At 33.6% G+C, this 17,227-nt stretch overlaps 1 protein-coding gene and 1 long non-coding RNA gene across 2 annotated transcripts; both read right to left on the reverse strand.

Annotated features, from left to right (window-relative positions):
* Positions 1–1,120: 1,120 nt before the first annotated feature.
* LOC143084802 (uncharacterized) lies at positions 1,121–6,917 on the reverse strand. Its single transcript, XR_012981170.1, has 3 exons — positions 6,503–6,917; positions 2,280–2,342; positions 1,121–1,316 (listed from the first exon to the last, which is right to left on the reverse strand). It is a non-coding gene; the product is annotated as an uncharacterized LOC143084802 (long non-coding RNA).
* Positions 6,918–10,140: 3,223 nt separating this feature from the next.
* Positions 10,141–16,332, reverse strand: LOC143042933 (uncharacterized). The gene is made up of 12 exons (XM_076215438.1): positions 16,290–16,332; positions 14,970–15,023; positions 14,600–14,641; positions 14,260–14,301; positions 13,677–13,764; positions 12,503–12,684; positions 12,305–12,358; positions 11,934–12,017; positions 11,414–11,458; positions 11,043–11,078; positions 10,773–10,814; positions 10,141–10,361 (listed from the first exon to the last, which is right to left on the reverse strand). The coding sequence occupies exons 1-12, from the start codon at positions 16,330–16,332 to the stop codon at positions 10,141–10,143; spliced, it is 933 nt and encodes a 310-aa protein (XP_076071553.1).
* Positions 16,333–17,227: the final 895 nt, after the last annotated feature.

Raw genomic sequence — 17,227 nt, forward strand, 5'->3', positions numbered from 1 at the left:
AGTACCTAGAAGATCGATCAAGGGTCTTCAAAGGATAAGAGGTCTATGGCGGATATACCTGGATACAGAAAAAGAAACAGAATGTTTGCTTTCTGACGGTCTTGAGCTTCGGGGGAAATCTATATTCATATATTCTAGAAATCCCCGCGTTCGGTTTGAAGAAAATTCTACAGATGTCAAAATACGTGTGAAAGATGTACCGCTCTCAGCGGATGATGGACAAATTTTGAGAGCGCTAGAGGGGTACAACTGCACAATTCTTAAACACTTCAGGGAAAGATTTAGATTCGAATATCAAATCACCGACTGTCAGACAGGAGATCGAATTGTCATCTGTGATGGCCCATTAGCTAAGGCAATTCCCAAATCTATACCCATTGGGAAATACAGAGCCACAGTACTTTACAAAGGGCAACAGAACGACAATATCAAGTGTAATAAATGTATGGAAACTGGTCACAAAACCAGAGACTGCCAAAATGATTGGAAATGCAGAAGCTGTGGAGAATCAGGCCACAGACAAAACGAATGTACAAGCGATTTATCCTCAAATCATGATCATGAACAAGAAAACTCTAGCGTACATGATGAAGATCAAAACGATCATTGTGAAGCTTACGCAGAACCTCAGTCAGAGGAAAATGAAAATCCGGAGGCTACACAATCACCAATAGACATAGTTGAAGCAATACCAACTACATCCATTGAAACAGAGCTGCAACAATCTCAATCAATCCTAACAGGGATTGTCACTAACAATAGTGAACTGCTCGATGATATTCCCAATTTAAAAGCAGCTAGACCAAAAGTCATACCTGCTCGCAGAGAAAATAACAAACCTGCAAACACAGCGAACAAATCTAATGGAATTCCAAACAAAAACTCCGAACAACAACAAATCACCAAATTCACAACTACTCAATCTTCGTCTCAACGCCAAAATCATGATACCCCAGTGAAAGCAACAACTAGCAGTGGACTTGAAAAGTCACCAGTTACCCCTACAGAAAAACTTCATGATGGTGCTACAAATAATAGTACAAAACGATCAAGAACCACGAAAAAAAAATAATTAATCTGTCTAAGTGTAATTAGCAGTCAATACTAGTGAACACTGTAATATTGTATTAAACCTATTTTATTATATATTATAAAAAAAAAAAAAAAAAATTTAAAAATGCAGTTGTACATAATTATATTTGTTCTGTCTGTACATATTGAGCTTTTCACATTTTATCCATATCTGATGAGGTTTCAACTTTTTGGAAGCCAATGTTCAGTGAGGACCAGTCAAAATCAGTCACCATCTTCTTATCCTAAAAATAAAGATAAGAAATGTTTAATCAAACACATTTTGGCAATAAAGCAAAAAATAGAAATCTTCAAGCAAACAATTTTACAATATATTTTATTTGTCAAAAATTCAATCCTAGAAATATTCAAAACCCAAAAGTTAAACTTTGTAAAAGTAAATGTGGTTATAATGAAAAATTTAAACCAACATACCACTTCTATAAATACAAATATTTTAACAAAACTGATTCTCATGCTTTGTACTTATAACAAAATTGTTTTTATTTGTTATACATGTATATGTATATGCAAGCATGTGTATATACAAATAGTTCTTTTTAAATATGTTTTGATTATGTATTTCAAATTGAAGTACATATGTATTTATATTTATATGAGCCCAACAGACACTGAGTGTACTCAAGTTATGATGTACATGTCAATGACTGTTTGTGAAGTCACAAGGATGACCCAAATAATGACCTTTGAGGTCAAAGAAAACAACACATTTTTCTCATTTTTGAATGTAACTTGTAGTTATATGTCTTCAATAGAAATAAACTATGCTTATTTTTTACATAATAACACATGTAAAACCAGTAAAATTAAATGTGCAGGATGGACAAATCATCCTTTTTGTAGATTGAATTTAAACACAAAAAGTACAAGTACAGGTAAAAAATTAATAATGTTTGTTAACATTATTTATAAAGTTAATAAGTGTAAAACTTGTAATGATTACACAATAAATACATTCAGCTACAAATGTAAAAGAATTATAAATATATTACTCCTATTTATAATACAAGAACAAGTCGATTAATAAATAAAAGTCCCTTTAAAAATAAAACACCTGGAAAAATGTCTATTTATAGTCTCTGTGAAGGTCACCTAAAATGTAACCTAATTATTAGCACTCCAAAGGGGATTTACCTAAGTTTACTGAAGCATAATGGATGTTACAAATAAATATTAAAAATACTCACCAACTATGGTATTAAACAAACATCTTCATATCTGTACAGTAAATTGTAAAGGCTTACAACAACCTGATAAAAGAAAAAGATTGATTGAATGGTCGAAAACCCAAAAATGTGACATTCTTCTTATGCAAGAAACACACTTTACAGATAATTTGATAAACCATTTAAATACTGAATTTGAAGGCAAACTTATACTAAGTAATGGTTCCAGCAATTCAAGGGGAATTGCCATATGGCTGAAAAAAAAACTAAACTTTAAAATTATAGATGACTATAAAGATAATGAAGGAAGGCTATTGCTTGTTAATATTGAAATAGATGACACTATTATAACAATAGCTAACATTTATGCGCCAAATAATCCAAAAAGCAGAAATATTTTTTTTAAAACTGTACATGCTGTAATAGAAGAAAAAAGTTTGGGTCAATTAATTCTAGGAGGAGATTTTAACGAAATTTTATCCCATATTGATTCAAAAAGCAAATCTAAGCACCAAAATAAAAAAAAAACCTGCTTACAACTTAAATAAACTTATAAAGTCCCTTAAACTAAGTGATGTGTGGAGAAACAGAAATCCAAACAAAATTCAATATACATGGAGTAGAAAAGATAGATCGGAGTCAACAAGAATTGATTATTTTTTAATTGCTCCTGAGGTATTCAAAAACTGTGTTTCATGTGATATAAGACCAATAGTACTACAATACACAGATCACAACTGTGTTTCCTTAAAAATAAATTTAAGTAGAGGACAAAAAGGAAAGGGATACTGGAAACTTAACAGTAGTGTACTTCAGAATGAAGACTACATTGAAATAATTAATAAGATAATAAAAAATTATAAAAACAAGGCAAAAACTAAAACTGAACTTGACATTCTGTGGGACAATTTCAAAATTGAAGTTAGAGACCAGACAATCAACTATTGTAAAATAAAAGCTAAAAATAAAAAAGACCAAATCAGCCAGTTGGAAAAAATGTTAACGGAATTAAATAAAATTATAGACAAATCATCATGCAATGACAAAAACAAAAGCAATTTAGTACAGAAAGTAGAAAATATAGAAAATGAAATAGGAAAACTCTATAATGAGAAAATAAAAGGTAACCGAATAAGGGCAAGGGTAAAATGGGTTGAAGAGGGAGAAAAAAATTCAGCATATTTTCTAGGGATGGAAAAATCTAGACAGAGTAGAAAAACAATAACCCAATTATATGATGATAAGGGTCAAATTACAAGAGATCAAGACAAAATATTAGAATTAGAAGCAAATTATTATAAAAATTTGTACTCTACAAAAAATCCCGAGATAGAAGAAACAAAAAAGTACTTAGAATCTCTAAAAGAATATAAAAAATTAAATGACTCTGAAAGTAATACTTGTGAAGGGGAAATAACTGTTGATGAATGTACTGATGCAATTTTTAAAATGAAACTAAATAAAGCTCCTGGGCTTGATGGATTAAATGTTGAATTTTACAGAAAATTTTGGGAAGAATTAAAAACTTTTATTGTCGCTACTTTTAATTATTGTTATGAAAAAGGAAAGCTATCAAACACTCAGAAAGTAGGTCTAATATCCTTAATTTATAAAAAAAATGACCCTCTTTCACTAGATAATTATAGACCTATAACTCTCTTAAATTATGATGCAAAATTACTCGCTTATGCATTAGCACAAAGATTAAAACCCCTGCTACCCAAAATTATACACACTGACCAGAAAGGATATGTAAAAAATAGGTATATTGGTTTTAATATTCGACAAATACAAGATGTAATAGATTACTCTGAGACTTTTAAAATAGATGGGGCAATCTTATTCCTTGACTTTACAAAAGCATTTGACTCGTTAGAATGGGACTTCATGTTTGAGACTTTAAAGAAATTTGGCTTTAAAAATAATTTTATTAGGTGGGTTCAGACAATGTACTCGGATATTAAAGGATGCATTATTAATAACGGGTGGGTTTCTACTCGATTCAGTGCTTCACGTGGAATCCGACAAGGATGTCCGTTATCATCGTTACTATTTGTTCTAGCAGTAGAAGTAATGGCAATTAAGATAAGGGAAAATAAAAATTTAAAAGGACTAGAAATAAAACTAGACGGAAAAAGTAATACTCTGAAAATTTGCCAACTAGCAGATGATACTACTTTATTTCTTCAATCAAAAAAAGATGTTACTCTTGCAATTAATTTAATAGAAATATTTGGTACTTTCTCAGGCTTAAAATTGAACAAAACAAAAACTGAAGGGATATGGCTAGGCCAATTGAAACACTGTCGTGATAAATGTGAAGATATAAATTGGTGTACTACACCTATTAAAAGTCTTGGAATTTACTTTGGTCACAATAAACAAGAATGTCAAAAATTAAATTTTGAAAAACAGCTTTTAAAATGTAAAAAAATAATAACTGATTGGAGTAAAAGAAATCTTACTATTATAGGAAAGATAGTCATCATCAAATCACTTGTTTTGCCAAACCTAACATATATTGCATCAAACACTATAATTCCTAAAGAAATGTTGCAAAATTTTAAAACTTTGATATATAATTTTATATGGAAAGGCAAAAAAGACAAAATAAAAAGATCCACACTTTCAAAAGATTTTTTGGAAGGTGGACTTAAAATGACAGACATTGATGTTTACATAAAATCACTGCATATCAGCTGGATTTTAAAATTAAGTGAAGATAAAAATGATAATTGGACAATCATTCCAAAATTTTATTTTAACAAATTAGGGAAAAATCTTCTTGTATTCAAAATGAATTTAAAAAGTATTAAAGACATTGATAAAAATAAGCTACAAAATATGCCAGACTTTTACAAGCAACTAATTAAAGATTGGATTAGTGAAAAAGGAGGAAACACAAAATATCCCAAAAGATTTTTTGAAATTAGAAAACAAGTTTTGTGGGGAAATGATAATATTAGGTTTAACAGAAAATGTCTAAACTTTGACGATTGGATAAAAAGTGATATAATTACAATAAATGATATCATTGATGAAGAGGGTAAAATCTCTGAAACAACCATCTTATCTAAGCTTAAATATAAACAAAATTGGATAAACCAAATATATATGTTAAAAAAGGCTATTCCAATGAATTGGAAATTAATTCTTTGTACTGAAGAATCCATCAAAACTAAAGTTAAAGTTGTTAACGACTTAAAAATTAGGTACACAACAATAACTCCAATAACGAGCACTAGAGAACTTTATAAAATGTTAAAACTAAAAGAAAATCATGAAAAACCGAACGGTTTTCTGTTGTGGGAAAAATTATTTGACAAAAATTTAAGTTACAAGTTCAAAAATAACTTTGTTTTCATTTTTCAATATCTCACTGATAACAGATTAAAAATGTTTAGATGGAAACTTATTCACTATATTCTGCCATGCAATGAACTATTAAAAAAGTGGAAAATTACTGAAGACAACTTATGTAAACATTGTAAAGAAAAAGATAACTATGAACACTTTTTTGTCAACTGCTTATTTAATACAGACTTCCTAAAAATAGCAATGAAATTAATGAACTCCCTAGGTATAGACAAAAACATTATAAGTCTTGAAAATCTAGTAATAGGGTACAAAATTGAAGACTCAGCATACTTTGATATTAACTACATACTAACAATAATATCCTTTTCATTATATAAAGCATATTATGTCTCAGAAAAGAAAACCAAAAAAATAAACATTTTGAAAATTTTCCAAAAAGAAATTTCAGATATTATTGAAATGAACAATTTTAATAACAAAAATAATAGTAAGACAATTCTAAAAACAAATAGATTCATTGAAGATTTAAAAAAAAAAAATCAGAATTAAATCAATTTAAATGTTTGAAACATTATTTTATAAAAAGTTAAAACATAGTAATTTGTAAACACAATTGTTAATTGTTTACAAGCCATATATGGTCATGTTTATTCACAAGTTCAATCATGCATGTTGGCATGTTTGTAAAAATGTTCAACCATGCATAAGTAACGACATGGTACATATTGTTGTTTTATTCATAAACATTATAGGGAAAAAAAAAGATAAACATGTGTAATCACGATTATTTAATAATTTATTCTAGTGACTAGTGTAGACAAATTGTGAATTGTGCACGCTAAAATGAATGACTTAACTTGTGTAATACATATACACGACGACATACAATAGATCAGTAGAAACTTAAACAAAAATTGCATACTTACCAAATGTTATAAAATAAGTTAAATCCTGTTTATATAAGAATATTTAGACACAATCAATAATGCGATAACGCACATGCTTGTTGAAACAACACTAACTATGCCCAATTTCTTTCAATGGAATACGGATCATTTGATAAAATCGATAACGGAAAAGATTCCGGAAAAGTTAATGTATAAAAATAGGGAAGGAAATTATTTAACAAAGATCTGTATGTGTATTCACAATATTTATTTTAATATATAATTGTGAAATCAATTGTACTATAGATACTAATATTATGAATTAGTTATATCTTACCAAATAGTGCTTCCCTAAACTATTAGGTAAACTAACATGAGGGATACTAAGTTACAAGCTGTAAACTTAGTAAATTGTTACAGCAAATATGCAATAAAGATATTATTACGTTAAAAAAAAAAAACTTTAAAGGTATTAAAATTTGTATAAGAAATGAACGAAACATCCCAGAACAAGGTGATAAACCCAGTGGTTGTAAATAATAATCGATAAAAAAGACATTTGGTGTGGACACATGTTCAAGGATGTGACTTCCTATAAATGTTTAATGTAATTTGTATCGTATTCTTACCAGTTATACTGGTGAAGGGTCAGGTAAAAAGGGTGATTAAGTAATTCTCTTAAAACCCTTAAGATATAGAGTGTAGAATTGTACCTTTCCACTAGTCTTTTATTGATGTCCTCTTTGAGAGACTTGGCCATATTTTTGATTTTGTTCACTAGTGTCAGGAGCTGGATGGGCGTATATTGTATATGCCGCATCCATTTGCTGGAGCCGGAGATAAAAGTAAGATAATTAGCAAGGCTGTGAAGGTAGGCCTTCATGCTCTCTGGTTGGATTCTGAAAAAAATTAAACATTTTTATGAATTATTCAAAAAAACCCACATAGAATGAATATATCTTTAATGCGTACCAACAAATAACAGCACTACCCCCTAGTACAGGGGATATGTACACTTGTTAGATCAATTGTACTGTATTTTTGTTATGTTCTAATTCTTTGCAATAACCCCATACACTGCAATCAATAGTTATTACAGGTACCTGATTAATAATTTAATACGCCAGCCGCGCATTTCGTCTACATAAGAGTCGTCAGTGACGATGAAATCAAAATAGTTATCCCACGAAAACATGTAGTTGAAGATCAGTCAGGACTTAAAAATGACACACAGTGGTGGCCAATACGGGTAAGATTATCTATTCCTCGGATAAAATGTGATTTAAGTGTAATATGATTTGTACATTTACTGTTGAAATTGCTTATATAAGGATAATTACTTTTTAGCCTGTAGCTGCTGGTCAATGAGACCATTGGCTTCACCAATCCTTTCCAAAGCATCAATGGCTCCTTTGGACAAGGTGTCCATGAAAAAGTGGATGGCACAGGTGTGTGAGTGGGTGGTCCCCAGCGACTTTTTCGATCCCGTAGATCGATCAGAGATAGATTTTCTGAATAAAAGAAAAATATAATCAGATATTATGGTCACCTGTTACAATACAACTTCAGAGGAATTTAATAACTTTCAGTGCTATAAGGTTTACCAGGTACAGGTGTGAAAGAACCCAATGTTGGGTCATTTGAACACTAATGCACACAATACAGATAGAAATACTGTGTAATAGTATTTCAGTTAATGCATATGAAAAAAAAAATCATAGATAGACGGGGCTTTTAAATTTTGTTTGACATAGTTATCAAATGTATCAGGATTATAATTTTGTACGCCAGACGGGCGTGTTGTCTAGTAAAGATTTATCTCTGACGGTTAAATTCCACAAAATGTCAACAAAAACACAAGTACAGTACGAAACGAAAGAGCATTGAGAAGCATGTTACAGGAATTTTGTGCATAGGTACAGTGCTGAAGGTGAGTCTTGTCCTCACTGACGTACACATAGGCTGCCGAATCGTCAAAGACCTTCTGGTAGTCTGCATCTTGGCGTGTCATTTCGTGACAACGCACAAGATGCAGGTCCAGGCGGATGGTGTCAACGCCGCAAATGGAACACACCCGTCTGCCCCCATACTGACGTTTGGCTGGTTCACGTACAGGGATATAATCCTGCACGTCAACAGCCAAGTGGGCAGGGGTCTTGACGGCCAAATGTCGTGTGACATTCACGACGCTGGCACCACACCCTGGCACTGGACATTCCAATCTCTGTCGTTTCTGAAAATTAACCACGAGATGAAAAAATTGCCAACGAAACCGTTGATCCACGACGAAGGAACGAAATTAATTGATGTTATGACACTATAATAGTGATTTCAAAACCCATTCATTCGCTTTAAATTTAGTTTTTTTAACACATTACCGTCAGTGTAGGCATTCATAGAACTATTAAAAACTATTCACTATTGTAATGTTCACACTTTGAACATACAATACATATATTATAAAAAGTATAACACAAATTCCCATACGCTTCGGCTATTACGTAAAGATTCTGTATACGCTATGGGAACACCATGTTCAATTTGTCTGTGTAACTGAATTGGAACAATAAAGCTTTCGAGTATCGTCATTGTCACATTTATAAAGCGAACAGTATAAAAACCAGTGTTCAATAGGGATGGAGTTGTAAAGGTTGAAACGATATAGGATACGATTAATGTGTTACTGATACCAGTAAATAGGTGTCATGCAGGCATGTACATCTAAGGGTTCAATAGTGATGGTGTCGGTAGGCTCGTATGATATAGGTAAGAATTATTGTGTTAATGAAACTACTATATAGGAGTCATGCATGTCTATCTTAGTGTTCAATAGTGAAGGTCTTCGGTAGGTTAAAACGATGTAGACTATGATTAATATCTTAATCATACCAGTACATATGAGTTCTGCATGTCTATTTTAGGGTTCAATAGTGATGATATTCGGTAGTTTCATACGATGTCGGTGATGATTAATATGTTAATGATATCAGTAAATAGCAGTCATGCATGTATATTTCACTATCAAATCGTAAATAAGGATGTCCATGCAACAATATGTATTACTTACTGTCTCTCCTGTCCTCTGTTTAGTGTGGGCGGCTCTCTTCAGGGGCTGTTTCTTGGTCACCACTTCCATCACTTCCACCAACTCCACATCATCATCAACCTGTGCAGGTGCAGGTGCAGGCACAGTTTTGAATGAGAGTGTGGTCTGTTTCAATTTCTTTTGGGTCATTAAAAAAGTATAAATAACACTGATATGTAGTTCAACAGAACAAAAACAAATATTTATACGCAACAATAGGTACATGCAAGATACGATGTGTGTCATATGGCAACACTCCTTTCTGGAGATGTTTGTATTCATTTTGTGACGATGTTGACGATGTTGTTTTTTTTTTTATTTTCCATTGGTTCATTTTCGTTTTATTTACATATCATACTTCTTTGGGATTCCCTTCAGTGATTATGGTCATTACAATTTGTTAGGACTGTTTGCTATTTATAATATACCTAGCTGTTATACAAGTGTGGGGTTACAAACAAAATAACTGTTTTAGTTCTGGAAATTTACGCTCGTATCCAATGTTTGAACGTTTGGTTTGCCTATTATGGATGTCGCCACCCTTTTTTTATTTGTTCATGTTGTGTTTTTAGTTTTCTTTTCGGTCTTTCTGTTATATACGTTTATTCATTCTTACCTGGGAAGGGCGCTGTTCTTTGGACCCACTGCTTGAAGGGCGCTGTGACAGCTTTGAAGGGCTCTGTGACGACTGCTTTGAAGGGCGCTTGGAACGGCGGGAGGACCGCTGTGGAGGGCGCTGGGTTATATCCTCTCGCCGATCCTCCTTCAATTGGCGAAGGTGCTCCTTTGTCACCAGGAATTCGTCCCCGGATGCTGTAAAAAAATAGTTTACATTAGTCACAGTTCATGCTCTGTGAGATGAATATGCATATACGTATTTTATGTTCATTTGTGTTGTACATCATTTACTATCATTTATTCCAGTGAAGCAAAATAAGTGGTAATTCATGATATTCTGGTATTTACCGAGTGTCAATAGTGATAAGTAAACATGTGTTTATGCTTCAAAGGAATATGGTGTCGTCCTTTTATCATGGTTATGGCACTGGGTCTACAACATCCATTTAATAATTCCTTTTATGATGGACTAATCAGTAGTTTGCGAAAGTATTCATCCTTTTCAGATTCAGCATTACTACTGTTTCAGACAGTATGGTCATTAGTATTAGCGCAGGTGCCGACATCTCCTCATTTGCAGAGGAAAGAATTAAGGTGTTTACTAACAAAGTATCTCTATTCGGTCGTCGTCCTCGGAATCCAAATGAACTGAAAAATATAAAATGATGCTCTGTCATAATGCACTTTCAACACTGTGCACAACTTAAAATTTTACTATCACCACACTGTTATCATAGTCTTTATATGAATTTAAAAAGGATTGGTATTAATTGTACTATCACCACACTGTTATTATCGTCGCTATATGAATTAAAAAAGGATTGGTATAGTTATATGTATGATTGCATTTTCATTACGATGTAATATTATATTTACCTATTCTGTCCGAGTCCGGAATTGGGAGGGTTGGTCCTGAAGAAGAAAATGTGTTTTTTTTTATTATTAATAACTTGAGTCATAAGAAGCATCACTAAACATTATGTACATGATGTATCACCGTTGCAAAATCTCTCTCTATTGGAAAGAACATGACAAACGTTTGTGATCATTGCCAATCCTTTTAATTTGTTTTGAATTTGATATATAGTTTATGTATGAGTGAATTGATAACACATGAGTTAATCATTGTATTTTATGAAAATCCACAACATCTATTGCTCTTTAATGCACCTGAATTTTCGGTATTTCAATGCCAGTTTCATGACCAATACACCTATCGATAATTGTTTAGCGCATAATTTACTTACTAGTCCTTTGGAACCTTGACGGCCGTATTAGCACCTGCTCTTTTCCTGTTAACATAGAAAAAGGTTAGTTTAATTTAAAGTAGATGATGACGTTTCGTTGAAATTTATCCGTATATGTATCAAATTGGCGGATATCATTAAATTGTAGTTGATATAATATTGAGGTTTTGGTGATCTTTAAATTCCTCTACTACACCAACAATAAGTCCTTTGTGACCAGCTACCCTTTTTGTAGTCTCGATTTGTTGAAAATACTCTTCCACTTTAACACATAATATATCAATAATGACCCAAATAAAGGCAACAGTAGTATACCGCTGTTCGAAAGTCATAAATCGGTTGAGAGTCCAAAAATTCAGATGCGGGTTACAAATTAAAATTGAGGGAAACGCATCAGATATAGGAGTAGAACAACGACACAAAAGAAACACAACATTAAAATGTAACACACACAGAATAGACAATGGCCATTTTCATTACTGGGTACAGGACATGTTAAGAAGAATTTTTGTTTACTCACTTTTCAAAGACTTATCCGAGCTATGATGGTGTAGCTCGGCTGTCACCACTACTGTGTTGTTGTTGGTGGTGTTGGCCTTCTCATCTATTCAATAAAGATATTTGAAAGTTTTCATTTATATATAATATATATATATATGTTTATTATGAATATGACGGAAAAGTACAACAACCCAAAACTAATACGTTTTTCACACGCTAGACGGTTGGTGTAAATGCAATATTCAATTGATCGGTCTTTCCCCAGCGTTGATAGTAGATTGAGAAAGCATGTGATCGTATACATGTAATAAAAGGCAACACCAATTTGCACACACCTGCTATTAGAGTTTCGCGTTTTTTGAGCTCATTTAGGAATTGACATAAACTTACCAATATGACACTCCGTTGTCTCTTCTGCCGCAGGCGTTGGCAGGGTCTTATCCTCTGCAATTAAATACATATGTCTGTTATTATTAAAACATTGATAAATAATACAAATCTACAATTAAAGCCGTGACGTGATCGTATACATATACAGTGATAACAATTTTTGGGCAGAGACAAGGCTATAAAATGTCATTGACTAACCGAGATCTGTGAGTGTATCTGGCTGCTCCTCAGGAGGAGTATTGTCTGCAATTAAAAATATGTTAGTGTTATCATTGACATGTTGATGATTTATACAGATACATAGGAAAAGCGGTGATCCGTTGTCATTAGCAACGACAGATGATTTGCATGAATCGTCAATTGTATTGAAATGTGTTAATCTACAGTTGAGAGAAGGATGTGTGAAACTGTGATTGTAGACATATAATAAAGTGATAACACCTTCTTGGCTGATGCATGGAATGACAGCTATCACGTACGTGAACAGTTTATATGAGGGAGTACGACAGTTCATTGAAAATAAAAGTGTCATTGACTTACCAACATTTGTGTGCCTGTGGCCTTCTCCGATCTCGTCTGGCTGCTCCTCAGGAGGAGTATTGTCTGCAATTAAAAATATTTTAGTGTTATAATTGACCTGTTGATGATTTATACAGATACATAGGAAAAGCGGTGATCCGTTGTCATTTGCAACGACAGATGATTTGCATGAATCGACAATTGTATTGAAATGTGTTAATCTACAGTTGCGAGAAGGATGTGTGAAACAGTGATTGTATACATATAATAAAGTGATAACACCTTCTTGGCAGATGCATGGAATGACAGCTATCGCGTAGGTGAACAGTTTATCTGAGGGAGTACGACAGTTCATTGAAAATAAAAATGTCATTGACTTACCAACATCAGTTAGCATGTGGCCTTTTTCCACAGAGTGAATATCTGCAATAAAGATATGTGCATGTGACTAATGATACCATGAGGAGTGATAAATAATTTGATCAGAGGTCCGTACCCATTTCCGACAACGGACTATTCGTATCCATCCAAAGTTCTACTCAAAAGTGTTTGTGTAGCGTTAAGAGAAGAATGACTAAACATTTGGTTGATCTACAGTTGAGAGAAGGACGTTTGGAACTGTGATTGTATACATATAATAAAGTGATAACACCTTCTTGGCGGATACATGGATTGACAGTTTTGCGTACGCGAACAGTGTACATGAGGGAGTAAGACGGTTCATTTAAAACGAAATGTGTCATTGACTTACCCACATCAGTGTCGATGTTGGCTTCTGCCCACACACCTGCTATTACCGTCGTTTCGTGTAAGTGTAGAACGTAATGAAGCTCATTTAAGAATTGACATTCACTTACCAATATGACACTCTGTAATGTCGGGGCCTGCCTCTTGTTGTTGTTGTTGTTGTTGTTGTGGTGGTGGTGGGTCGGTCGGTTCGTCTGCAATTAAAGAGATATCTATATGTTATTATTGATACATTGATAAATCCTACAAATCTACAATTAAAGCCGTGACGTAACCGTGTACATATATTACAGTGATAACAATTTTTGGGAAGAATCAGGGCTCTAAAATGTCATTGACTTACCGAGATCTGTGTCTGTTTCCCATTCATAAGGAGTATTGTCTGCAATTAAAAATATGTTCGTGTTATTATTGACCTGTTGATGATTTATACAGATACATAGGGAAAGCGGTGATTTGCAACGACAAATGACTTGCATGATTCGAGACTTGTATTGAAATGTGTTGATCTGCAGTTGAGAGAGGGATGTGTGAAACTGTGATTGTATACATAAAATAAAGTGATAACACCTTCTTGGCAGATGCATGGAATGACAGCTACAATTACAGCCGTGACGTAATCATATACATATATTACAGTGATAACAATTTTTGGGCAGAGGTAGGGCTATAAAATGTCATTGACTTACCGAGATCTGTGTCTGTTTCTGGCTCCTCAGGAGGAGTATTGTCTGCAATTAAAAATATGTTAATGTTATGATTGACATGTTGATGATTTATACAGATACATAGGGGAAAGCGGTGATCCTTTGTCATTAGCAACGACAAATGACTTGCATGAACCGAGACTTGTACTGAAATGTGTTAATCTACAGTTGAGAGTAGGATGTGTGAAACTGTGATTGTATACATTTAATAAAGTGATAACACCTTCTTGGCAGATTCATGGAATGACAGCTATCGCGTACGTGAACGGTTTATATGAGAGAGTACGACAGTTCATTGAAAATAAAAGTGTCATTGACTTACCAACATCAGTTAGCATGTGGCCTTCTTCCACAGAGTGAATATCTGCAATAAAGATATGTGCATGTGACTAATGATACCATGAGGAGTGATAAATAATTTGACCAGAGGTCCGTACTCATTTCCGACAACAGACTATTCACATCAATGCAAAGTTCTACTCAAAAGTGTTTGTGTAGCGTTAAGAGAAGAATGATTAAACATTTGGTTGATCTACAGTGGAGAGAAGGATGTGTGAAACTGTGATTGTATACATATAATAAAGTGATAACACCTTCTTGGCAGATGCATGGAATGACAGCTATCGCGTACGTGAACAGTTTATATGAGGGAGTACGACAGTTCATTGAAAATAAAAGTGTCATTGACTTACCAACAACAGTGGCCTTCTGTCTGTCCTGTGTTGACGGGGTCATCTGGCTCATGTCTGAAATAAAGATATGTCCATGTTATTATTCATGAGTTAAGGAGTAATAGCCAAAAAATACAAGAGTCCCGAAGTGACGCGTCAGTGTACTGTGTGTAAGGAGGTTTTGGGGTGAATTGATGTAGTGTTGTTAACTTACCGAAATCCCAGACTGGATCCGACCAAGCCTTTGAGGTGGATGCCTTTTGAGTGGAGGATAAGAGCCAGTTGTTTTTATTTTAGCCAGTTATATGGTGTCGTCCGTCTTGATGAATCTGGTTCTTCTGTAATAGTAAACCCCTTCATTTACATGAAAACTTTAACATGTACAGTTAATGTTAGTCTAATGTTGTCATTGATAGGAAACGTGTGTTACTTGACGTTATGCAAACATAATAAAAGGGGTGTTGATCTACAGTTGACAGAAGGAGGTTTGAACCTGTGATTGCATACATATAAGACTCTGATAACACCTTTTCGGCACCTACATGGATTGACAGTTTCGCGTACGCGAACAGTGTCTATGAGGGAGTTCATTGACTGAGCAAGATCAGTGTGAAATGTTGCTGATTTATACATATACAAAGGGAAAGCGTTAACCCGTTGTCATTTGCGACGACAGACTACTGCCATGAATCGAGAGTTGTATTGGAATGTGCTGGTCTACACTTGACAGAAGGATGTTGAAATGAGTGATAGCATACATATAATAAAATTATAACACATAAAGATATGTGCATGCCATTATTGATAAAAATACAAGAGTCCCCAAATCACGCGTCAGTGTACTGTGTGTGATGAGGTTATGGGGTTAATGGATGTAGTGTCATTAATTTACCGACTGGATCCTTTGAGGTGTAGGTCTGTGAGGTGGAGGCCTTTGAGGTCGACCAGGGTCTATACAACTCCTCGGAGGTGTAGGCCTGTGAGTTGGAGGGCTTTAATGTTGAGGCTAACAGCCAGTTTTTTGGTGTCGTGCGTCTTGATGATGCATATGGTTGTTCTGTAATAGTAAACCACTTAATTTACATGAAAACTTTAACATGTACAGTTAATGTTAGTCAAATGTTGTCATTGATAGGAAACGTGTGTTACTTGCCGTTATGTAAAAGTAATGAAACGGGTGTTGATCTACAGTTGAGAGAAGGAGGTTTGAACTTGTGATCGCATACATATAATACAGTGATAACACTTTTTCGGCACCTACATGGATTGACAGTTTCGCGTCGGGAAATAGTGTAAATCAGGGAGTAAGACGGTTCATCCTAAAAATTGTCATTGACTTACCAACATCAGTAGCCTCCTGTGTGTCCTGCGTAATGGGGCTCATGTCTGCAATAAAGATATGTCCATGTTATGATTGATGAGCTGAGGAGTAATGCTCACTATGTACTTTTTAAAGACACTTAAACTATGGGGTCACCAAAGGTTCTCAACACCTAAATAAAGTAATTCGAAAAATTAATCAGAAATAGCACGATATTTTGATTTATATCAATTATATAAATCAAAACACAAAGGTTAAATGTCTATCGTATGTACGTCGTGAACAGTGGTCGTTACAGACAAACGTTCACGTAAATTGTCCCAGTCAATGGATGATTTTAATGTGTCAATCAATGGCCACAGCTACACTGTTTTGAATTTCATTCTATGAAATAGTGTCCTCTCCTATTTAATAACATGTTTAAAAGTGACCTTAGTACTAAATCATGATATTGAATCAAATATTGTATTATTTTACAGACTGCAGTTGATCAAGGTGAACCTAGGAAGGAGTTTTTCGCAATAAAAGAGAAATATTTTGACAAAGGACGGAAAAATCGTTGATACATTGTAGTTTTTGTTAAACTGCATCTTTTGTCGCAGAAAGAGTGACATAGGGATAGTGATCAGGTGGCATGTTTTATTTGACCATGACCTCATTTTAACGGTTAAGTTATTGGGGTTTTTTTTGGTCTAATTTTCTAATACTTTTATTGATAAACAATATTTGGATTATGAAATGATTGTAAGATCATGAAGATGGATACTTTTAATTCAGAAATTATTGTAATGTTTGGTTTTTTTTATTGCGAAAAATGCAAAGGGGGTTATAATTGCAATGAACTAAACTCGTGTTTTGATTTTTTTTGTATATGAATTAAACAGCCTTAACATGAATTTTGTTAATACCGCAAAAATAATAATGGCATTTTAGTATAAAAAGGCAAAACCCTAATTAT

This window comes from Mytilus galloprovincialis, chromosome 8 (genome assembly GCF_965363235.1).
Source record: "Mytilus galloprovincialis chromosome 8, xbMytGall1.hap1.1, whole genome shotgun sequence".
Lineage (NCBI taxonomy): Eukaryota > Metazoa > Mollusca > Bivalvia > Mytilida > Mytilidae > Mytilus > Mytilus galloprovincialis.